Raw genomic sequence first — 24,838 nt, forward strand, 5'->3', positions numbered from 1 at the left:
AATTCCTAGTACCCTATGTTCTCACCAGTATATAATGTGGCCCAGCCTTTTCATTGCTGTCAGTCTAGTAGATGTGAATAGCATTCTACGTGGCCTTTGCTTTTTCCTCATTATCAGTAAAATAGAGCATTTTGTCCTTATCTGTAAAAAACACTATTTGCCTCTTCTGTCCATTATTCCATTTGACTATATCTTTCTTACTAATTCGGACATTAAATAGTTTGCTAGATCTTTTACCTATGAACTTAACACCCATCTGGAAATACAGGAAATGGACCATTCACATATCTTTCCTTAGTGAAGGGACTGATCTGGAAGGGGAACTATGTCTGTCTTTTCCTCTTCTTCTTCTTCCTTCTCTTTCTTCTCCTATACCTCCTGTTCCTTCTTGTTATCCTCTTCTTCTTCCTCTTCTGTCAGTCATGGGGCTTGAACTCTGGGCCATGGCACTGTCCCTGAGCTCTTCAGCTCAAGGCAAGAACTCTACCACTTGAGCCACAGAGCCACTTCCTGTTTTCTGATAGTTTATTGGAGATAAGAGTCTCAAGGGCTGGGTGACAGTGGCTCACACCTGTAATCCTAGCTACTAAAGAGACTGATATCTAAGGATCACCGTTCAAAGCCAGCCTAGGCAGGAAAGTCTGTGAGACTCTCATCTCCAATAAGCCACTCAGAAAACCAGAAGTGTGGGGCTGGGAAGATGGCTCAGTAGTAGAGCACTCGCCTTGCATGCCTGAGGCCCTGGGTTCAATTCCTCAGCGCCACATAAACAAAAAAGAAAAAAGCTGGAAGTGGGCTCAAGTGGTAGAGTGCTAGCCTTGAGCTGAAGAGCTGAGGGACAGTGCCCAGGCCCAGAGTTCAGGCCCCATGACAGGAGCCCCCCCCCCCCCAAAGAAAAAAACAAACAAACACAAAACAAAGAAAACCAGAAGTGGTGCTGTGACTCAAGTGATAGAGCATTCACCTTTTGCTGAAGAACTGAGGGACAGTGCCCAGGCCCAGAGTTCAAGCCCCATGACTGACAAAAAAAAAAAAAAAAAAGATTCTCAAGGACTTTCCTGCCTGGCTGGCTTTGAAAGGCGATCCTCAGCTCTCAGCCTCCTCAGTAGCTAGGATTACAGATATGAGCCACTGACATAAGTTGTTGATCTTTTTTTTTTTTTTTTTGGCAGTGGTGAAGCTTGAACTCAGGGCCTGGGCACTGTCCCTGAGCTTTTGTGCCCAAGGCTAGTGCTCTAACACTTTGAGTGACAACTCTACTTCTGTTTTTTTTGGTAGTTAATTGGAGATGAGAGTCTCATGGGCTTTTCTGCTTGAGCTGGCTTTGAACCATCATCCTTGGATCTCAGCCTCCTGAGTAGCTAGGATTACAGGAATGAGCCATCAACACCCAGCTGTTGGGTATTTTTTTTTTTTTTTGGTGATTTTTGTTGTTGTTGTTGTTGTTGTTAAGATGTTGTGCAGAGGGGTTACAGTTGCATGAGAAAGGCAATGAGTACATTACTTGTTGATCATTGTTACCCCCTTCCCTTCCTTATGGTCCCCCTTTCCCTTCCCCACCTCCCACACTCCTACCAACACCCCCCTTCCCCCCCCCCCACCCCCCCATCCCCACCTGTTTGCCCGAAGTTGTGAAGTTCATTTCCAATATATTGTCCTGTGAGTATCCTTGTTGCAATGGGTCATCCTGTGTCCTTGTTTTAGCGTTTTGTTATTCCCCTTCCCCTCCCTAGATTAGATATATGTATATACAAGATGCCAGGAATAAAAATCAAGTACAGTAACAACAGGGGATATGCCATAGGGGTAAGAACATACAAAGGAAACAACAACAAATAATAAAATCACATGGTACATTTAAAACAATAACAATGAAGACAGACTTCTTGTGTCCATATCTTGGGGTTCATTTCACTTAACATCATCTTTTATTTATGTTTTTTGTCAGTCCTGGGGCTTGAACTCTGGGCTTGGGCACTGTCCCTGCCCTCTTCAGCTCAAGGCAAGTGCTCTACCACTTCAGCCATAGCACCACTCCCGGTTTTCTAGTGGTTTATTGGAGATTAGAGTCTCACGGCCTTTCCTGCCCTGGTGGGCTTTGAACTGTGATCTTCAGATCTCAGCCTCCTCAGTAGCTAGGATTACAGGCATGAGCCACTGGTGCCTGGCTTAGCATCATCTTATATGGTCATTTGTACATGGTTTTTTAGCTTTTCAGCTCATCTGATAAGATTATCATATATATGATAATCCTATCTATCTATCTATCTATCTATGCTAATTGTTGCAAATAAGGGAAACCATGGGACCTAAATTTCTTTGGGACTGGGTAACTTCACTTAATATGATTTTTTTTCCTAAGTCTTTCATTTCCTAACAAATGGGGCAATGTCATTCTTTCTGATGGAGGCATAGAATTCCATTGTATAAATGTACCACATTTTTTTGATCCACTCATCTACTGAGGGGCATCTGGATTGGTTCCATATCTTAGCTATGGTAAATAATGCTGCGATAAACATAGTTGTGCTGGTAGTTTTAGTGTGGCCTTGTTTGTAATCATTTGGGTAAATGCCCAGAAGTGGGATTTCTGGGTCATAGGGGGGAGCTCTATGTAGAGTCTTTTGAGGAACCTCCATACTGCTTGAAGAAGTTTACACTCCCACCAACAATGCAGTAGGGTTTGCTTTTCGCTGTTGGTCTTCTTTATGTTGAATTGCAGGTGTTCTTTTATATTTTAGATGCAAGCCAAATAGAGTTTCACTACGTAGCCCAGGCTGTTCAGCCTCCTGAATGCTGGTGTGCCGCCACCTTCAGCAGAAGTTTCTAATTTTGACGTAGTTCAACTTGTTGATTATCTTTCCTTTTATAGCTAGTAGATTATGTAGTCTAAGAAATATTTACCTGGAGCTGGGAAGGTGAGCGCTTCCTTGGTAGAGCGCTTGCCTTGCATGCATGAGGCCCTGGGTTCAATTCCTCAGCACCACATAAGCAAAAAGAAAAAAGCTGGAAGTGGTGCTGTGGCTCAAGTGGTAGAGCGCTAGCCTTGAGCTGAAGAGCTGAGGGACAGTGCCCAGGCCCAGAGTTCAGGCCCCACCACTGGACCCAAAAATTAAAAAAAAAAAAATCAACATTAAAAATATTTACCTTAGATCATGACTCAAGATCCTGAAGATATTGTTTCCTTCTACAAGCTTTATAGTTTTAGCTTCTTTGTTTAAACTTATGATTGACTTAATTTTTGTATTTGGTGTAATTTTTTCCCATAGTTTCCCAGTAGCATTAATTGCTTTAAAAAAAAGTATCCTGGGCTGAGAAGGTGGCTCAGTGATACTGTGCTTGCCTTGCATGCATGAGACTCTGAGTTTGTTTCCTCAGCACCACATAAGCAGAAAATGCTGGAAGTGGCGCTGTGGCTCAAGAGGTAGAGCACTAGCCTTAAGCTGAAGAGCTAAAGGACAGTGCCCAGGCCCAGAGTTCAGGCCCCACAACCAAAAAAAAAAAAAAACCCAAAAACAAAAACAAACAAAAAAAACCTATCCATTTCTACACTAAATTAGTTTAGAACCTTTGTTAAAAATCAACTAACATATATTGTGGCTTATTTCTGGAATATCTATTCTGTTCCTTTGATCTGTTTTTTATCCTTTTTCCAATTATTGTATTAATTACTGATTTTTTTTTTTTTGGTCCGACGTGGGGCTTGAACTCTGGGCCTGGGTGCTGTCCCTCAGCTCTTCAGCTCGAGGCGAGCACTCTACCACTTGAGCCACAGAGCCACTTCCGGGTTTCTAGTAGTTTACTGGAAATCAGAGTCTCATGACTTTCCTGCCCAGGCTTTGAACCATGATCCTCAGATCTCAGCCTCCTGAGTAGCTAAGATTACAGGCATGAGCCACTTGTGCCCAGCTAAACATTTTAAATTTGGATCAAGTCCAATTTACTTTTTCTTTTAAGGTGTCATGTTTAAGATTTTCTCTTTTTTTCTTCTAAAATTTTAATTTTTACATTCAGCTCAGTAATTTCTTTTGGATTGATTTGTATTTGGATAACTGTTCAAACATCGTCTGTGTTTTAAAAAGTTCTTTTCCCCATGTGAAGTTTCTTAAATTATATGTTATAATACTTATTCCATTCCATTGTTTATTTTCTTATTTCAGGGAATCCACTTATAGATGAAATAGTTCTCCTTCATTTTCTTCTATGTCTGTCATTTTCTCCCTGACCCTTTTCTGTTTCTTGTCCATTTTGTTATGGCTACTTATTTCTGTCCTCATTGCAATGCCTCTCACTGCATTGTCTACAGGTTGAATCTTCCTTGGGCTTCTTATTTGGATTTTTTTGATGTTTTTGTTTTTCCTTCTACTTGTTTTCCCAGTTCTGCAGGCTCACATCTCCTCCATTGTGTCCTGAGGTCCTTCGGGGGGTATATTTTTTCTGGCACTTTCTGTGATCTGCTCCCAGCAAGCTATGCTGTCAGCCCACAGTCTTCCTATCCACTTCCCTGCAGGTGCCTTCTGCCGCTTCACCCTCTGAGCTTCTGTGGACGCTGTGGTTTCTTTTGGCAGTCTATGTGTATATTTTTGAATGTGCAGATTATCTCTGGCTCCTCATTTGCTGGAAATGGAGTTATTTTCCTTCTCCTTGTTGTTTTTGTAGGCTATCCAAGAATAAAAGAGAAAAATTGCTGTCTCGTATCCCATGTCCCTACTGAGAACCCAGCCAGGGGTCTACTGATTTATCATTCTGACAAATCATTATCAGAATCTGAAACTGGTGTCTTCCAATATTCTGGAAAATTCTAAGATACTTTGTCTTTATAAACTACCTCTTCCTCTCTTGTGTTTCCTTTCTAGAACCCACTCTATACTTTATGAACTTTTTCATTCTGTTCTCCATATTTTATTACATTATTTTAATAATTTTTGTGTGTGTGTGTGTGTGTGTGTGTGTAATGTGCTACTAGTACTAGGGCTTTGCTCATTTGCTCATCTTTTTTGCTCATGGCTTTTTTACTCTACCACTTGGCACCACCCCTGGCTTCTTGTGGTGAATTGGAGATAAGAGTCTGTAGGAATTGTTTGCCTGGGCTGGCTTTTGAACCAAGATCCTCAGATCTCCTGCGTAGCTAGGATTACAATTGTGAGCCACAGGTACCAAGTTATTTTATTTTATGCCAGTATGGGGACTTGAACTCAGGGCCCCATGCTTTCACTTGGGTTACAGCTGATACTCTACAACTTGAACAATACCTCTAACCCAGTTTTTTTTTTCTTTTTACTGATAAGTATAGATGGAGTCTTGCAGAGTTTCTTACCTGGACTGGCTTTGAACCCTCTCAACTGTCCATATCTCAGACTCATAAGTAGCTAGGATTACAAGCATGAGCCATTGATGCATGAGCCACTAATGTCTAGCCTTCCTGTTTTTTTGTTATTGTTATTGTTTTTGCTTTTGTTTTTGTCAGTAGTGGGGCTTGAACTCTGGGCCTGGGCACTGTTCCTGAGCTCTTCAGCTCAAGGCTAGCGCTCTACTACTTGAACCACAGTCCCACTTCCAGGCTGGCTTTGAACTGTGATCCTCAAATCTCAGCCTCCTGAGTAGCTAGGATTACAGGCATGAGCCACTGGCTCCTTCATGTTTTAAAATCTCTGTTTTAAGCTTTCATCTTGTGGTCTTTCTAGGCTACATATGTGGATACTTCTAGATCCTCTCAGAAAGGCCTTAGTTCCCCTTCCCTTTCCCTACTTATTCTTCCCACAGAATTCCATACACTATATTGTACATCTGGATTTTGTCCTTTGTGCCCTCAATGTTTTTAAAATTTTGTTTCTTAAGTAAATGTTTGATTCAAAGATAACATGCATACATAAACCAAGTGTTGAGTTCTGTGAATAATCATAAAGAAAATACACTTGTAAAGTAGGATGCTAAACCAAGGAACCCTCACCCACTACGCCCACCAAGGCAAATGCTCTCCTAAACAATATCTTTGCTTTGTTTGTTTTCGTAATATAATTTTATTGTTATTATTAAGGTGTTGTACAGAGGGGTTACCATTTCCTAAGTCAGGTAATGAGTACAATTCTTTTTGGGACAATGCCATTCCTTCTTTTACTTTCCCTCAGCTATTTGTTTTGGGCGGAGGGCAGAAATGGGATTTGAATTCAGGGCTTTTCACTTGTTAAGCAGGAATTCTACCACTTGAGCGATGGCTTAGCCCTCTTTACTTACTTTTCAGATAGGATCTCCCTTTTTGCCCAAGGCTGATGGGATTTCAGTCTTCCTGTTTCACTTCCACGTAACTGGAGTGACAGGTGTGTACACCACCCAACTTGTTTTCATTGGTTGAGACAGGACCTCCTACACATTTTGCCCAGGCTGCACTTGAACCATGAACCTCACAACTTCAGTCTCCTGAGTAGCTAAGACGAAGATGTGAACCACTGTATCCATCTCATCTTTTCTTATGCTAACTTGCTATGCAAGAAATTAAGATAGTATGTAATCCTTTGTATCTGGCTTCTTTGTTCATAAGTTTCCTTGTGAAATGTACTCACGAGTCTAGATAACATTGGGTATAGTTGTAGCTTATGCTCACTATGGTATAATATTCCATTATATGAGTATAGTCGACCCTGTGGTTATTCACAGAATCAACTAACCAGGGATCAAAATTAGTAAAAAAAAAAATTTTTTTAATTACAAATTTAAAAAATCATAGATGAGCATGGTGGCTTAAGCTAGCTACTTGGGAAAAGGAGGATCAAAGTTTGAGGTTTGCTCAGGCACAAAAGTTTGTGAAGCTCCATCTCAATCAATGCTTGGGCACAGTGGTATATCCTTGTTATCCCAGTGACACAGGAATCAAAGCCCAGGCTGGCCTGGGCATAAATTCAAGACCATATCTTGAAAATAATACAAAAAGGAGCTGAATTTGAAACACCATAGTAAATAATCAGTATTAATTTTTTTTTTGTCCACACTGAAAAAAAAGGGGGCTGAAGGTGTGATTCAAGCAGTAATGCACTTGTCTAGCAAGTTTTAGTCCCTGAGCTAAATCTCCAGTGTACCCTCCAAAAGAAGAAAAAATGCATCTATGCTTACCATGTATAACCTTTTTTTCTTGTTATTATTCCTAAAATGGAACAATGTAGCAAATGCTATACTTTTTTCTTGTTTTGGTTTTTGGTTTTTTTTGAGATAAGAACTTACTATGTAGCCCAGGCTGATCTCAAATTCATGATCCTACTGCCTCAATCTCTTGAGTACTGGGATTTGATAGGTATGTACCACATGCCTAGCTTATACCACTCTATATAAGGGACATGAACATCCATATATTTTGGTACCTGCAAGGTGTTCTGGAATCAATTTCCTGAGGATATTGAGAGACAGTTGTGTGTCATAGTTTATGTCTTCTACTATGTTTTTGAGCTGTCATTTTGGCTTTTTTAAAGATTATCTTTAAGTAGTTGTACAAAACTGTATATGAGTACAAAGTGTCTGAAACATTGTCACCCATCTCTCTTAACCCATCCCTTCTCTCACTTTTTTTCTTTCATTGAGATTAGGTGATTACATAAATTCCACATAGTTCGCAGTATTGTGGAATAGTGATAGTTAAAGTCACAAACACATTTTAACCTTCACAAGGCAAATTGTCATTATCATGGTCTATACAGTTTGTGAATTCTATGAGCTTTGACAATACAATTATATCTTCCACATCAGGTGATGTTTACATTTCTTTCCTTTTGTTTAGTGTGGGCTATTCCCACTTATTCTGTTCCTCCTCCTGGCTTCCCTCTGTTGCATGCATATATCTACCATATATATGGTCCAGAACATAAGAATCATTTAGCAATGATAGGACAAAATGGGTGGCTGTCCTTTGTTTCTTGAGTCCTGTTTACCATATCTTCTTGTATTTTGGCTTAAGCATCTATATATCAGGGAGACCATGTGCCATTTGTCTCTTTGTTCTTGGCTTACTTTGCTCAAAATAATCTGCTTTAGTTCCATCCATCTCCCTGCAAATGCCATTATTTTGTCCTTTCTAATGGCTGCATAATATTCCATTGTACATAGGTACCACAATTTTTGGATCCACTCATCAGTAGTGGGGCATCTGGGTTGTTTCCAAATTTTGGCAATCGCGAACAGTGCTGCAATAAACATGGAGGTGCATGTGTTTTTTGTATACTGGTTCCTGTTGCTCAGGGTAGATGCCTAGGAGTGGTATGGCTGGGTCACAGGGGAGGTCTATATTTAGCTTTCTGAGGTATCTCCAGACTGTTTTCCAAAGTGGTTGTATTAGTATACATTCCTACCAGCAATGCAGTAGACTTCCTCTTTCTCCAAATCCCCTTCAGCATTTGTTGTTGGCTGACTTTAGGATGTGAGCCATTCTGACTGGGATAAGGTGGTATCTCAGTGTTGTTTTTATTTGCATTTCCTTTATAGCCAGGGATGGACATTTCCTCTTGTGTTTCTTTGCTATCCTTATCTTTTCTTCTGAGAAGTCTCTCTCTAGTTCCCTTGCACATTTCATGATTGGTTTGTTAGATTTGTGAGGGGTTAGTTTCTTGAGTTCCCTGTATATATTGGATATTAGCCCCTTGTCTGATATATTGCTGGTAAATATTTTTTCCCAATTAGTTAGCTTTCTTTTTAGTTTGGTTGCTATTTCTTTGTCTGTGCAGAAACTTTTTATTTTAAGGTAGTCGAGTCTCTCTCCAATTTGTTGTGACCCTGGGACCATGTTCAGGAAGTTCCTGCCTGTGCCTCTAAGTTCAAGTGTCTCTCCTACTCTGTCCAAGCAGTAGTTTCAGAGTATCAGATTTGATGTTAAGGTCTTTAATCCATTTTCAGTTGATGTTAGTGCATGGTGATAGGCTAGGGTCCACTTTCATTTTTCTGCATGTGGCCACCCATTTTTCCTAGCACCAATGGTTGAAGAGGTTATAATTTTTCCACTGTATGTCTTTGGCTCCTTTGTCAAATATCAACTGACTACATATGTGGCTTTATTTCTGGGTTCACTAGTCTGTTCCATTGGTCTTCGAGTCTCTTTTTGTGACAGTACCAAGCTGTCTTTGTTACTATAGCTCTATAGTAGAGCTTGAAATCCGGTATCATGATCCCTCCCGTGTTGTTTCTTTTGCCTAGAATTGCTTTGGCTATTCTAGGTCTTTTGTTGTTCTATATGAATTTTTGGACTGTTTTTTTTTCTCTATTTCAGTAAAGTATGTCATTGGGATTTTTAATGGGAATTGCATTGAATGTGTGTATCAATTTTGGCAGTATAGCCATTTTCACTATATTAATTCTGCCTATCCAGGAACATGGGAACTCTTTCCATTTCCTGGTGTCCTCTATGATTCCTTTTTTTTTAGGCTTTTATAGTTTTCATGAAATAGACCCTTTACATCTTTGGTTAGGTTAATTCCTAGATACTTTATTGGGGGGGGGGGGTTATAGTATTTCTTCTACTAGTAAAATATATTTTGTCTATTTCTGATTTTTGGCCATTATGATTAGATAAAAGTCAAAGATTTTCCTGCCCAGACTGTGAACCATGATCCTCAGCTCTCAGCTTTCTGAGATTATAGGATTACAGGCATGAGCCACCAGCATCCAACTTTATTTTATCTTTAAGAGGGACACAATTTGGCCTGTCACACATGGGGCATCCTGACCACTGTCAGTGGTCCCCTAGCTTTTCCTCCTGCCCCCTGTGTCCCTGCAGTTGCCAGGAAACACAAGTTTTCCAAGGTTTGCTATGCAGTCAGCTTTGGTTTTGCTTGCCTCATGGGCTTTTTGCTTTTTAAAATGCTTTGGATTTTTCTGTTGAGGTCCACACAATGCATTTCAGAAGAAGAACCCTTTGGGTATCATCTAGCTCTCCCCCACCTCCCATTTCAATATGGAATATCACCAAGGGCCCAGTCAGCCATACCCATGGCTTATATACACACATCCTATGTAGTGGCAGGTCCTCCTCCTTTGGACCAAGACCCACTCCTCCCCAGCCGGTCAGCCCACCAGAAAAGACACCCTAGATCTAGGTACATCCCTTTGCCTTGGCATCTTGTCTGAGCCTCTGAAGCCAGATGCCTGTGATAGTACTTCCTGGTTGCCCCATCTCAGGCAAACTGTTTTCCATGCCTAGTGTTGATTTTCCCACTTGTAAACCAGGAACTTTCAAAGGCCATGTGACACACTGGGCACAATGAATGTTCAACAGGGGCCTGTTGAGTTCATCCAAGTGCACACTTTCGGGCAGCCTAGGCTCTCTACTGTGGAGGTCATCCAGTTAGCATAGTCAGCAGATTACATCTTTGAGGAATTAATAGGTTGGTGGGGGGAGGGAGTTTAGAGGAGAGAATCCTCAAAAGAAGAGGCAGTAAGGAGGACTTTCCAGGATCCTTCAGGCATGCAATGCTCCCTTCTACCCTTGTGCCTGTGTCTCAGGAAACAAATACCACTATGTGCCCTGGTACAACACCAAGCCTGTTGTGGCTGTGACCTCCTCCTGGGAGGATGTCACCTTCCGCATGAACTACATCAACTGCCTCCATGTCACTCGGGACCGCCTGGTGAGTGTTCAGGGCCACAGCAGGGCAGGGGCGGTGATTGGGAGGCTTGGGAATCTATACTGCACATGCACACATTCCACAGCATTGAGGTGCTCTTTACAGGTACAGTTCTTGGTACTGAAGACACCAAGATGAATAGTCACAGCCCTTGTCCTATCTTGTCCTGGGTGACAAGTCAGCTATGTACACAGCGAATACATCATGAAATAGGGCAGTAATGGTGATACAGGACCCCAAGACTCAGGATCAGAGAGATGAGGAGGGAAGAAATGAACAGAGGAGTCAGGAGGTATACACAAAAGTGACATTTTAGTAGGCTTTTGAAGGAGTTTGGGGGGGGGGGGAGGTGGGAAATGGGAATAACATGCAAATTCACAGTGTTGTCCCAGTTTTTGAAGTTTCTAGGGAACAAGAAAGCCAGAAAAATCAGGGAATAGTCACTACAAAGGGTCTTGGTACTTGTCAAGCAGAGTAGGTCTCAGGAGACCTTCACCTGGTACTTCCACCTTACACATGACTTCCTGATGTTTACATAGGCAGCTCAGGGGGCTGGGAAGGTGGCTCAGTGGTAGAGCACTTGCCTTTGCATGCATGAGGCCCTGGGTTCGATTCCTCAGCACCACATAAACAGAAACAGCGGGAAGTGGGCACTGTGACTCAAGTGGTAGAGCCTTGAGCTGAAGAGCTGAGGGAAGAGGACCCAGGCCCAGAGTTCAAGACACACTACCAACAAAAACAAAAACAAAAAAAAACAACAACAAAAATATAGGCAGCTCTGGGGTCCAGACTCTACACTGCTTCCCAATTCTACCCCATCCTGGGTTCCCCCTGCCTATCAGTTTTGTTATTGTTGGAAGCAAGCCTTACTATGGCATATGACTGCCTTAAACTGATATCATTGGGTTATCTCCACAAATCAGCCCTGCAGCTTGACCCATCTTGAAGCCTGCTCTCTCCCTTTCCCTCCCATGGGCAGAAGGCCAATCTGGCCATCCTGAAATCCATACGGAATCCAAAGGACCCAGCTCTGCTCCGCCAGTGGGAGAAGCTGCGGAAGGAGTTGGTGGAGGATTGCAGGTAGGACTGCAGGGTAACTGGGCCTGGAGCTGAACTAGCTCAGGTTCAAAAAGGAGTCTGAAGGCTAGAGGCTGATGGTTCAGATTCAAAGCCAACCCAGGCAGGAAAGTCCACAAGACTCTTCCCTCCCCTCCCACTCCCCCATGAGACTCTTATCCCAATTAACCACCAAAAAGTTAGAAGTGGAGCTATAGCTCTACTGGTAGAGTGATAGCTTTGAGAAAAAAAGCTTAGGGATCATGCCTAGGCTCAAGTTTAAGCCCTAGGAGACACACACACACACACACACACACACACACAGAGGCTGGAGGCTACAGAACTCTTCCCCACACATATCACCTCAGGACGTGTGAGCTTTGCTCAAATCCCTCCCCAGCTTAAACCTAGACAGAACCAGTTCTCCCTTCCCATGAAGGCTTGTCAAGAAAATGGCCCGGGGCTGGGAAGGTGGCTCAGTGGTAAAGTGCTTGCCTTGCATGCTTAAGGCCCTGGGTTCGATTCCTTGGCACCACATAAGCAGAAAAAAAAAGCCAGAAGTGGCACTGTGGCTCAAGTGGTAGAGTGCTAGCCTTGAGCTGAAGAGCTGAGGGACAGCGCCCAGGCCCAGAGTTCAGGCCCCACGACGGGACCCCCCCCCCCCAAAAAAAAAAGAGAGAGAGAGAGAAAAGAAAATGGCCCCAAACTCCCTGTTGAGACATCTCATACTTATGCCTGATGGTACTACCGCATGAGCATTCCTTTCACCCAGACAAACCCATACCATCCCAACTCTGTCTCCATAGCTCCTGTCCAAAGTTTCCTCCTCAGGAGTCTGTCCTGGGCCATTCATCAGAAAGCCTTTCCTGCCCCTCCAATCAGGGTTTGGTTGATCTGTCCCTAGCACATATCCTTCCACAGGAGATCCTTGGACACAGGTCACTTTGCAAGGTTGGGAGGGTGGGAGAGTGGATAGGAGCCTGGGGCCGGTTCAGTAAGCTGGCTTCCTAGGGACAGTGGACGGGATCTCCAGGCCAGAGCATCCATGGATGCATAGGCTCTCAAGGCTAGGAAGGACAGGTAGCCACACCACATGCCCAGAGGTAGAGTCATGGGAGGGAAGAGAATGGTCCAGCTTCCTGTTACCCTATCCTGGCCACAGGTACCCTCTGCCCAGCATGATTGATCACCCCAAAGCCACCATCCTAGACAAGAATAAGTGGAAGGTCCGTAGCCTCCTCCTGAAGGAACTGGAGCAAAAGGCCAAGGAAGCTAAGCCCAGGAACATGGTGGCCACGGTGGAGCACTGGCTGTACCGCCTCAATGCTGTACTTCCCGAGGTGGGTGTTGGACACGCTGGGCAGGGGGCAAGGCTAGGGGCTGGCCATATAGGTCTTGACACTTCCTCTACCCTGGCAGCCTCAGATGAGCCTTCCAGATGTGACAATATGGCTGATGGCTAATGAGCAGCGGGTGGCTTTTGCTCAAGTGCCTGCCCACACCATCCTGTTCTCACGAGCAGGGCCCTTGTGCTCTGGCAGGTTCTGTGGGAAAATTCAGAACCTTCTCCTCCAGGTGGGAAACCCATCTCCTCAGGGGTCCTCAGGGGAAGGAAAAGCCCCCAGTTTCCCAGGGAGAATTCCTGGAGTTACAGGTCAACTCTATGGCCCTGCCTGAGGGCATGGGCCATTTTCTCTTTCCCTGTCTCTTTAATAGGTAGAATGAAATAATCCCAAGAGGAGGGCAGGAGCCTGTGGGCTGGTGCCAAGAATGCCCCCTCATAGTTGTTCTTCAAACACATGTCATCCATACCCTCATAGTCACCACTTAATCTAGTCCCTTGTCGTATCTCCTTGCCCATGATTGAGTGACCTCCTAAATATCCACTGCCTGTAAGATTTGGACACCAGCCCTTCATATCAAAGCCAAGCTATAAATAAAACTGACTGACATCCTGGCCACCACCCAACCCTGACAAGTCTTTTAAGAGACAGTAGAGCCTCATAAGCCATCCCTGGTTGCTATTGCCTCTTGAAGAAAGTATAGACAGCTGTTCTGGTCTGCCTAGCCACCTCACACTACATAAACCCAGGCCATTCTGCTCACCCACCTCCCCACTCCAGCCTCAAACATGCCTGTCCTTTTCTCTTTCCATCAATAGTGCAAGGATACTCCTTCTCTTGCCCACAAGAGTCATTCTCATAAGAGCTTCATAGTGCTATGCCGGCCCAGAGCAAGCAGGCATTGAATGATAGCTATTATCATCAATGCCATTATCTCAGCTCTTCTGTAGAACTTTCCTGGCTCCCTAGGCCACATCATCCATCTCCCCTATTTCTCTCCTGCTCTGTGCTAGGTAACAGGGTATAACCATTCACAAGTGACCTCTCTCTCTCTCCCTCTCTCTCTGAAAGACATAACTGTCGTTCACTTTTCTCTTGTGGTGCTAGGCATCCAATCCCATTATTCCCTTTTTGAGATCTAGCACTCAACTTAATATGAGAGCCCCTGCTGTTGGGGCTCAGAGGGGAAGGGGTGGTATGACTCATTCCAGGGGTGTGTCCCCTCCCTCATCCATACCCTGGCTCCCATGGGATTGGCACTCCATGGGATTGACCTGACTCTTGCTTAGTACCCAGAGGGTGAAGAACAGCAGAACACACTCCCGGCCCATCTCCGGGTCTGTATGTGGCTGGGCAATGTCACAGACAGCAAGGACCTGAAGCTGCTCCATCAGGGGAACTTGGTGGTGTATGCAGAGACGGTGAGTGACAGCCCAGGGTATGGGGGAGGGAAAGAAGGGAGGTTGGGTCAAGTTAGGGAAGAACCAGCCTTGACAAGTTATACAGTATATTGGGCTGGGAAGGTGGCTCAGTGGTAGAGCGCTTGCCTTACATGCATGAGGCCCTGGGTTCGATTTCTCAGCACCACATAAGCAAAAAGAAAAAAGCCAGAAGTGGCGCTGTGGCTCAAGTGGTAGAGCGATAGCCTTGAGCTGAAGAGCTGAGGGACAGAGCCCAGGCCCAGAGTTCAGGCCCCACTACCGGATCCAAAAAAAAAAAACAAAACAAAAAGACAAGTTATACAGTATAAAGACAGTGATGCCCTACTAGCCTAGCACCACAATCTGAACATTTTATCAACACAATCTGAAAATTATGTCAGAGGGCATCTGAGAGTAAAGAAATCTCAAATTGCTGCTTGTTCACAAGCAATAGATTTAAGATGACAAAAATGAAGACTGCCCACTCAGGGGCCTGGTCACAGTCTTCCTGATAGAGATTTAGTGAGAGCCTTCTCCTAGGTCGCTCACTATTTGTGAATGAATCTGGGCTGCTTTTTTTTGTCACTACCAGGGCAGCCTGGGACCCCTGAGGACCCCAACTTAGATTTGGTGGTCCTGGGACGGAGTGGGCTTGGACTGGTGAGAGAAGCGGGACATGAGGGGTCTGCCTATAGAACCATCAACTTAGAGTGTAAATGAGGAAAGAGCCGAAGATTGTTCTGGAATCAAAAGACAGGCCAGGATCTTTGCTCCCTGGGAAGGACATGACCCAGGAGCAGTGCTGACAGTAGAGATAAAGTAAGGTTTGAGTTTGGGGCTTCCAAATTTGCTGGATGAAAGTATTTTTATGCTTTTAAATTGAATGTGTCAATAAACACATCATAATACAGAAGGCCCTCCACATCTTAGATTTTCCCATTGGCAGATTCAACCAAGTAGGGCAGCAAGGGGACAGGTACACAGGGAACTGTGTTTCTCCAGGTCTGCAGTGATAGAGAAGGGAAAATTGAGTAGAAGATACTAGTCCTAGTATCCACCCTACTTTGCTAGCTGAGCAATCTGGGGCAGTGTTGATCCTTGAATCTCTGTCTCCTTCCTGCTGCCACAAGAAAAGAACATGGACCTTTTCCTTGTCTGGCTACCACATTTAAGGCATGAGGGACAGGGTATCTAACTTCCCCAACACTATGTGCTGGAGAAGTACAGGCACTAATTGGGTCTCTCCTTCCCCAGTATGAAAATCAGGCCAAGTATAAAGACCAGTGGGGACAGAAGGGATTGGATCGCTGTCCTGGCTTCTCAGATGTCATGGGACACAAGGCCCTCTCCAAGACGAATTTCATTGAGCCCACAGGATGGCATTGGCAGGGCAACTGGATAGTAGAGCCTCAGAGGAGGTAAGCCCAGGGGTACAAGCTCTAGAAAGCTTCACTAAAGTGGGCTTCTTGTCACCTGGGACAGCAAGTCAGTGGTAACCCAAAGAGGTCCAGTCCCTGTGGGTGAGGTACACAAAGCACATGGCAAGCCAAGCCTTGCCAGCCCTGCCTTGCCCAGAGCAGATGGGGATGCAGTTGGGGAATGCTTGGCCAATACAGATGGCCCCAAGACCTGCTGGTTCAGGGAGGATTTGGGGGTCTCACTGCTGGCAGACTCCTCCTAGACATAGACATCAACAAGAGCCAAGTGCTGGAGGAGGTGTATGAGAACCAGATCCGTGATGCCACAGGTACCTGGATACCTGCAGCCATCCCGAACACTGACCTGGTGAGCTGGGCCAACCTTTTTCAGGGGATGGGGGCAGCAAGGCAACCAAGTGGGGAACCTGGGAAGCTAGGGTGACCCAGCAGAAAGAACTACATCTAACCCCTGCTCCCTATGCACTATGGGATAAAGTGAGCCCTCCAGCCCTTAGGCACCCTCTCTTGGACTGAGAGAGTTGTATCCCAAGATGGCATGCTAGAGATCCCTTAAATAAGATGTCAGGAACAAGGCCAGGGTGCCAGTGGCTCACACCTGTAATTCTAGCTACTTAGGAGGCTAAGTTCTAAGGATTACAGAAGCCAGACCAGTCAGGGAACACTGTAAGACTCTTTTCTCCAGTTGTCTACCAGAAAGCTAAAAGTAGAGCTGTGGGCCCAAATGGTAGAGAGCCAGCCTTGAGTGAGAAAGTTAACAGATAGCGCCTAAGCCCTGAGTTCAAGCCCCAGTACTGGCTTGAACACACAGACAAAAATAAGTCTGAAACAGCCAGATATAGTGGTAGGTACTTGTAGCCCCGGCTATTTGGCAGGCTGAAGCAGGAAACACATGTGAGCATGCTATAGGACGATAAAACTCTAGCCTATCTCAAGTGTATGCTAGTTTTCCCTTTTCAAGAAATACATAGTAACTATTGCACCCTGGCAGGAGGGAGGTTCTCAGACAAGAGTGTATGTAGAGTGAGTGGAGGCAGGCTTTATCCAGCTTAGATTCCCACAGGATGGACAACCCTAATGTCCCCCACAGAATGGACAGCCTGTGAAGGCCCTGGTGGATATAGAGTGTCCCCAAGGCTGGCACTTTGAGAAGAACTGGGCTGTGGAGCACAACCTCGCGGTAGACAATGAAGGTCAGTTCTCTGATTGAGGCTGAGGGCAGAAGGTCCTGGTGGACACCAAAACACCAAGGCCACTGGCAATTATTCTGGGTAGGCTGGGTGTGAGGGGGTGAATCTTTGGCAGCTTGTAATCAGCCAAGCTATCAGGTGAGATGGGTCTAAATTTTTGAAGACTCTAGGGAATGGAGTCTCCACCACTCACTCTGTAGACATGAATGTTAGGGGCTGGGAAGGTGGCTCAGTGGTAGAGCGCATGCCTTGCATGCCAGAGGCCCTGGGTTCGATTCCTCAGCACCACATAAGCAAAAAGAAAAAAGCCGGAAGTGGTGCTGTGGCTCAAGTGGTAGAGCGCTAGCCTTGAGCAGAAGAGCTGAGGGACAGCGCCCAGGCCCAGAGTTCAGGCCCCATGACCAGACCCAAAAAACAAACAAACAAACAAACAAAAAAGACATGAATGTACCTCCTGAGGTACCTCAGGTACCTACTGAGGTCTGGCCCAGAGTGAGGCTTGGAGGATGCCTGTGAGCATCGATTTGGTTGTGGAACCTGAATTCACCCAGGCAGTTCCTGGAAAGGAGCAATAGGCTAGAACAGATAGCCTTAATGTCCCCACAGAATGGATAACCTTTAAGGTCTGGCTCCAGACACACGTGTTGCTGCTCATGTGGCTTTGTTTGTCACCTTTGTTTGTAAGATAGGCAGTGGGGCTCAGGCCATACTGGTGACACTGTGACCACACATTCTTGCAAACGAGGAAAAGCTCCCACTCCTCTAGCCTAGTCTTCTAGGGCCCTTCTCTCAGGCCTGCGGAAGCCACCCAGCCTGAAGGTACCTGCTGGTTCAGAGGCCATGGTGCTGCCTCCGCAGGTTGGGAATACGGAGTGGGCATCCCACCCTCAGGCCTGCCCCAGGTCTGGAATTCAGTGGAAAAGACCTACTACACCTGCCGCCGCCGGCGCTGGGTACGACTGCGTTTCCGAAACCATGAAGAGCAAGGCAATGAACAGCAGACCCTTTCCTTCCTACAGCTGGTGAGGCATCCAAGGGAGGGGTCCTGGGTGGGACCCCAGGCAGGGACCATGTGAGAATGCAATGACAGGACCATGACTTTGCTTTCTTCCCTGCAGCAGGACTTGGCCAAGGAGGGAGAGGAGGGCTGGGAGTATGGTACCTTCGGCTCCAAGTTCCACCTGGACCCTCAGCCTCATAGTCGATTCCGCCGCCGCTGCTGGCACCGCAGGCTGGCACCCAACAAGGACAGAGACATTGCTTCCATATTCCTCCTAGAAGGAACCTTGGTAAAACCACTGTGGGCTGGGTGATATCTACCTGAAAGCCCCATCTAGCAAAGGGGAAGGGCCCTGCCTGGTTGGGTCTCTTGCTCTTCAGGCTTGGGAGTTGGCATCTGGAAGGGGAAGAGGGTAGGCTGGTGCGTGGCAAGAAGAGACAGGAACACATCAGAGAACTTTAGGTGTTGTTCTGGGCACAGGCAACGGACTTGAGAGAGCGCACGATGCACGAACAATACAAGGAGACAGAGTCCCAGAAGCCTATCCAAGAGGACAGCTATCTCTCCTCCTTGCCTTTCATTTACCACACTCTTAACAGTGAGCACTGCTTGAGTGGGCCCAGAGGCTACTTCCTGAGGGATGGGATGGGGGACCCAAGGGGCAGCCTATGAGGGCCCAAGTGACAGGTGAAAGACATGGTTTCTCTTTCCCCAGAGCCCCACTACTACCAGCTCTTCTGCTACATCTACCAGGCCCGGAACTTAAGGTCCAACCACATCCTGACTTTCCAGGGTAGGAATGTCCCTTGTCATACAGTTTTTATCCCCCATCTCCCCAGGGTCTGGCAACAGGGCCATCCAGTTGCATAATAAATCGGGAGGTAACAAAGATCTAGACATCCCATCTCCATCCCCCAAACAGCTCTTGGCTGTAATTTTGAGAAAAGACCCAAGTACAAGGTGGGCCTTCTCTTGAGGTATGATTCCAATGCTGTGAAATTAAAAGTGGGACTTAAGGAGGCTTAGCTCAATGGGACTTGACATGAAGGCATGTGAGAGGGTAACTCTGTTCAGCAGTAGGTGGCTGGACAGAAGAGGGGCGAGAGGAAGCCCTGTGTGGGAGGAGCTCATCCTTGATCTAATGAAAGGCATGAGAGATAATACAAGTGTTCTCACCTTGTCTCTTTAGTGCCACTGATACAGGAGCTGGGGCAGTGGGTAGCAGGGCTTCAGGAATATCCGCCAAGACGTGTGTCTACAGAACATGACCACCCCCATGGTAGGGCCACTCCTACTGGTGCTGGGAAGGCTCAGCCTTGTGGAGCTTTGTCTCCAGAACCCTACTGAGGAGCCTTCAACTTGCATCTCTGTAAAGGCCAGGCCTCAACAATGGTGGGCATGGAGAATATGTGAATGGAACCAAAGCCTCTTGAGTTGATGTGCAGGGTGTGCTAAGGCAGCCTTCTGCGCAGCAGGCATGGCCGTGGCAGTGGCTGCAGCCACATCTGCAGGGTCTCCCTGGACAGCCAGTCTGATGGCTGCCCCTGCAAAGGAGAGGAAAGCCTCTCTCAGCAGCTTGGAGACACAGGACTCCTTGTCTTCCTTCTCCCCTCCAGGGACCTTCATCCGGGTAAGCTTCTTGAACCACAGCCTCTGCACCCAGACCTTGAAGAGCTCTGTAGCCCCCACATGGGCCCAGACGATCATCTTCCAGCACCTCCTGCTGTATGAGAATCCTAAGGATACTAAAGAGAGCCCCCCACTTGTGGTGCTGGAACTCTGGCAGCATGACTCCAAGGTATAGCAGGCTGGGAAGAATGAACAGGCCCACCTTACAGGCAGAGGAAAGTGTCAGGGAAATGGTCCAATGAGGAAGAGGCCACATAAACATAAGAGTTAGTGGTTCCCTGATCCTAATCAGAAACCCAGGTCAGAAGCTATTCTGTGCAGGTTCTGTGATCTTCTCTTCCCTTCCAGGGAAAGGAAATCTTAAGTGGATGGAGTATGTGGCCCCCAGTGGTCTGGCTGGACATTGAAGACCGTACACTACCCCCTCTAAGGTGGCACCCTGTTCTAAAAGGGTTTGAGGAGGAAGAGTATGAGATCTTGTCCTCCTGTGAGATGATCCTTGAGACTGAGGTATTAGAAGACAGCAGCTGGTTGGGAGGGGGTGTGCTCAGTGCTCTACCCTGGCCTAGCCACAAGTTTTCACAGCCAGAAGGACCCTTCTCATCCCCTCATGAAAGGCCTGAGGCCTAAGAACCAGGACATTGTCCCTAATCCCCTCTACCTCTGATCCATAGGGCTTTGAGGCCTCCTTTGAGCCCTCAAAGTGACCTGCCTGGTTTGGGGCTGGGAAAACCCACAGAGTCCAACCCACAGAGCCTTCATGTTCTCTGTTCTCTCTCCTCTGTCCTCCAGAAGCTGAAACAGAAGCATATGCCAATCTTAAGTATACCTTGGAAGGATAAGATCTACACACTGCCCAAGAACATTCAGCCTACACTGAAGAAGATGGCCATTGAGGTGCATAGTGGGGAGGGGCAGGCAGAGGCCAAGCACCACCCAGAACAGCCTGGAATATCCTAGAACTTTCTGGCTAGCCTTATTAACTGACCCAAAGTTTAGACCCTAAAGCAACAATCTGGAGAATGGAGAGAGACAGAGAAACAGAGCAAAGGCTTCAAATAGAGCATTATAAATTTTTTTTTGGCCCGGCCTTTAAAAAAAAATACTATCAAGGGGTTGGGAATGCAGCTGAACAGTATAGTGATTGCATCACATTCATGAAGTGGCGCTGTGGCTCAAGTGGTAGAGTGTTAGCCTTGAGCAAAAAGCTCAGTGACAGCACTCAGGCAGAGTTCAAGCTCCAGGACTGGCAAATAACTAACTAAATAATATTAAGGAGTTGTATAAGAGTTACAATTCCATAACTGTAATGAGTACAATCCTTCTTGGATAATGTTAACCTTTGCTTTCCCCCATTTCCCACGCCCCGACCTTCCAGTCCCCGTCCATAAGTTGCTTAGTTCATCTTTTAAATAGCCTATATTGAATACTATGAGTGCATTTGTTCATCCATCTTCTCTCCATTCCTATGCCCCCAAACATTATAAATAATTTTGTTATAAGTATTTATAGTGGGCATTAGACCTAGGACTATAGCTGTTGTAGTATTTGAGCCCTGAACTGACCCTGTGCAGAAGAGACAACCTTTCAGAGACAACATATTGTGCTCAGACCTACCTGACTCTAAATGGAGATCCCCATATTGAAACCTATTACAAAAGTATGATCAAGTCTTCTAGTGACTAGTGGCTTCCCTAAGATCAAGCAACCTGGCTGGTGCCTGCTCTGGGCTTAAGGAAGCCTCCGTGAAGAAGGTTGTGGATGTCTCCTGAGATGGCCTAGTTATGAAGTTCTCTGAGACACAGTTCAGCAATAAGCTAGATGGCCCAGAAATCTAGGTCCCACTTGCTTCTGTGAACTCTACAGCAACCAGCCTCTGGTCTGAGCCCAGAAAAGTAGCAATGAGGAAGTAATTAGCAACTACATGGTATCTCCCATGTAGCCTTGTCTTGAAAGGGCTAGCAAGATCTTTCACAGGGAGACCTCAAGGGAGCCTTCAGACTCTTCCTTCCTACTCTGACTCATTCCTTAGCCCTACACACTCTCCAATGCACCGTTGCTCCCAAAGAAAGCCAAGCCCCCTCTGACCTAGACCCATTTCAAAGGCCCTTTCCCCCATCTCCCTGCTCTTATTCTGGCAGGTCCTGGCTTTGGGCCTTCGGAACATGAAGAAAGTGCGCTACCCCCAGCTCCTGGTGGAATTTGGGGAACAGTCTGTGGGAACTAAAGCCATCCAGGACTTTGAGACCAACCCCAACTTTCCTGATTCTGTCCTTTTCCTCACAGTGGTAAGAGGGCTTGAGGCAGGGCTGAACAGCCCTCTTCTTTTGAGAGGCCTCACACTCTCTACCACTTCTTGGACTGCAGTTCATGCCTACAGAGGAGACCTATGCGCTGCCCCTTGTGGTGAAGGTGGTAGACACACAGCAGTATGGCCAGCAAATCACAGTGGGTCAAGCCAACGTTGACTTCCTCCAACCCTATTTCTGTGATCCCTGGAATCTGAATTACATACCTCCAAAGCTTCCAGGTATGTCTCTATCTGCTGACCCTTTCCTAGGCCTTACCCACAAATCCCTGCTGGAAGTAGAAGCAGGGCCCTGGCTTCCCCTGGGTTGGTGTCCCTCCTGGCCTGAAGCTCAGGACTGTACTCTCTCCACACAGTGCTCTCTCTGAAGAAGCATCATCCTGTGAGTAATGGCCTGAGGCCACCTTCTCCATTATTTATTGGAATAACCCTAACCCAGAGGAAGAATGTCAGTTAAATAGTCCTGGGGTCTGTGCCCCAGTGTGAGCAGGCCTAACTATACATGAAGGTCTTTAAGGGTCTTTAACTTTAAAGGGTCTTCAACTCAAGACTGTACCTGAGAGCTTGTGAACTCCTTAAACTTGGGCCACAAAGAGATCCCACCAAAGTTGCTGGGAGATAGGCCTATGCATCAGAATTCTGTTCCAAGCCCTCTTTTGCCCACCAGATGATACCACTCTGTATTCAAGGTCCAGAGCTACTGCTCTACGGCTGCATTATCATACTTGAATGCACAAGAGTCCTAGACATCATCAAAAGCAGATTTGCTGGGCATGGTAGTGTATGCCTGTAATTCCAGCACTCAGGAGGCTGAGGCAGGAAGATTATAGCCTAAGCTACAAAGTGAGACCCTGGGGAAGAGAAGGAGGGAGGAAGAAAAGAAGGGGAAAAATTAAAAAGGTTGGGTGCCACTGGCTTATGCCTGCAATCCTAGCTACTCAGGAGGCTAAGATCTGTGGATCAGGGTTTGAGGCCAGCCTGTCATGCTGTAATCTGTAATTAACCATGAAAAAGCTGAAAGTGGAGCTATGACTCAAGAAGTAGAGCACTGGCTTTGAGCACCAAAGCTCAGGAAGGTGTCTAGGCCCTGAGTTTAAGCCCCAGTAGTGGCACCAAAAATAAAACAAAGCAAGCCGGGTGCTAGTGGCTCACACCTGTAATCCTAGCTACTCAGGAGGCTGTGATCTGAGGATCGAGGTTCAAAGCCAGCCTGGGCAGGAAAGTCCAGGAAACTCTTATCTCCAATAAACTATCAGAAAACCGGAAGTGGTGTTGTGGCTCAAGTGGTAGAGCGCTTGCCTTGAGCTGAAGACCTGAGGAACAGTGCCCAGGTCCAGAGTTCATGCCCCATGATGACCAAAAAAAGAAAAAAGAAAGAAAGGGAGGGAGGGAGGGAAAAAATTCTGACTCTGAAGGCTGGGGTAGGGTGTGAGATTCTGCATTTCTGAGCCCATTGGAGTATAATGTGGGCAGTACATACTAAGAAATATGCTTCCCTTCCCTCATGTCCCCCAAACCTGTCTGAACTCAAAGGCCTATAGGGAAAAAAAAGCAGAGAAGTTAGCCCCAGCCTTTACATCTTCTCTTTCTCTTACCATTTCACTTTTCAGTTCTTTGGGAACCTCTATGGGAAGTTCTGGTTCAAGTCCAGCAAGGCTGAGGTAAAGTAAGCCCAGTCTAGGGGAATTAGGAACAAACCTAGACAGTTCAGGGAGGTAGGGGGTTCCAGCCTGACCCTCTTCCCTGCCAGGATGAATATGAACATGAGGTGGACTGGTGGAGCAAACTATTTTGGGCCACAGAAGATGACCACAAGTCACTGACGTATAAGCACAAAGACTACCACACTCTAAAGGTTTGGGGATCCTGGGAGTGAAGGTAGAACAAAACCCCACAGGAGTTGAGCACTGGTGGCCCATGCCTGTAATCCTAGATATTCAGGAGATTGAGATCTGAGGGTCAGGGTTCAAAGCCAAGCCTGGGCAGGAAGGTCTGTGAGACTATCTCCAATAAAACAGAAGTGGTCGTGTGGCTCAAAGTGATAAGAGTGCTAGCCTTGAGCAAAAGGAGATCAGGGACAGCCTCAGGCCCTGAGTTCCAGCCTCACAACCAAAAACAAAACAAAACAAAACAAAATCTATGGGGAGGGGCCACAGATCTAGCCTTGATTCCTCCAGGAACCAGCAAGTGGGAGAGTTTCTGCATTGTCCCTCAAGACTCAGTCTCCTCTATCAGTCAGCCAGTTTGAAGCAGGCAGGAGGGCTCTAACTGAACAGATGCTTTGTAAAAGGCCCGTCATCTCCTAATACCAGGCACACAGTCTCCCCTGCAACCTAGATCTCACAGATTCCCTGCCCTACAGGTGTATGACTGTGAGCTGGAAGCTGTGCCAGCCTTCCAAGGCCTGCAGGACTTCTGCCAGACCTTCAGACTCTACCAGGAGCAGCCCAAGGCAGACAGTCCTGTAGTAGGGGAGTTCAAGGTATATGTCTATCCACCCCAGTTTCATCACCCATCCCTTGGTGCCGAGACTAATGAAAGCCCTGGCTCTACATGTTCATTGAGAGAATGAGGCAGTGAAGGCTTGAAAACAATTTGGGAAGTGGAAGAGCTGGGACCAGGAAAGCTGAGGAGGGTCTTCTCATTCCCAGATCTGGCCTATGCTAGTCTCAGAACAAGTTCAGACCTGCAGGGATGGATGTAGTTAGAATTCACAACTGCAGAATGGGGTCACTCACTGACCTCAGGTGCTCTGCGTAATACCTCCTCAATAGAGGTCACTGTCTTTACTATCCCCTGGCCTTGTCACTGCCACGTCAACCCCACCCTCTCCTGATGCAGTGGAGCTAGAAGTACC

At 46.3% G+C, this 24,838-nt stretch overlaps 1 protein-coding gene across 1 annotated transcript in view; it reads left to right on the forward strand.

The window, feature by feature from the left end:
* Fer1l5 (fer-1 like family member 5) overlaps positions 1-24,838 on the forward strand; it is a 61,034-nt gene that overhangs the window by 30,424 nt on the left and 5,772 nt on the right. Inside the window, exons 20-40 of the mRNA XM_042695359.1 lie at positions 10,477-10,601; positions 11,578-11,678; positions 12,817-12,994; positions 13,074-13,229; positions 14,287-14,418; positions 15,673-15,836; positions 16,089-16,203; positions 16,945-17,047; positions 17,903-18,066; positions 18,163-18,333; positions 18,525-18,642; positions 18,760-18,837; positions 19,661-19,842; positions 20,022-20,183; positions 20,466-20,570; positions 21,815-21,961; positions 22,041-22,203; positions 22,338-22,363; positions 23,592-23,642; positions 23,732-23,836; positions 24,344-24,463. Of these exons, the coding sequence (XP_042551293.1) occupies positions 10,477-10,601; positions 11,578-11,678; positions 12,817-12,994; positions 13,074-13,229; positions 14,287-14,418; positions 15,673-15,836; positions 16,089-16,203; positions 16,945-17,047; positions 17,903-18,066; positions 18,163-18,333; positions 18,525-18,642; positions 18,760-18,837; positions 19,661-19,842; positions 20,022-20,183; positions 20,466-20,570; positions 21,815-21,961; positions 22,041-22,203; positions 22,338-22,363; positions 23,592-23,642; positions 23,732-23,836; positions 24,344-24,463 (2,666 nt within the window). The remainder of the gene's footprint in view (positions 1-10,476; positions 10,602-11,577; positions 11,679-12,816; positions 12,995-13,073; positions 13,230-14,286; positions 14,419-15,672; positions 15,837-16,088; positions 16,204-16,944; positions 17,048-17,902; positions 18,067-18,162; positions 18,334-18,524; positions 18,643-18,759; positions 18,838-19,660; positions 19,843-20,021; positions 20,184-20,465; positions 20,571-21,814; positions 21,962-22,040; positions 22,204-22,337; positions 22,364-23,591; positions 23,643-23,731; positions 23,837-24,343; positions 24,464-24,838) is intronic.

The sequence above is a fragment of the Dipodomys spectabilis genome, unplaced genomic scaffold, assembly GCF_019054845.1.
Source record: "Dipodomys spectabilis isolate Male_0828 unplaced genomic scaffold, ASM1905484v1 ptg000187l, whole genome shotgun sequence".
Classification (NCBI taxonomy): domain Eukaryota; kingdom Metazoa; phylum Chordata; class Mammalia; order Rodentia; family Heteromyidae; genus Dipodomys; species Dipodomys spectabilis.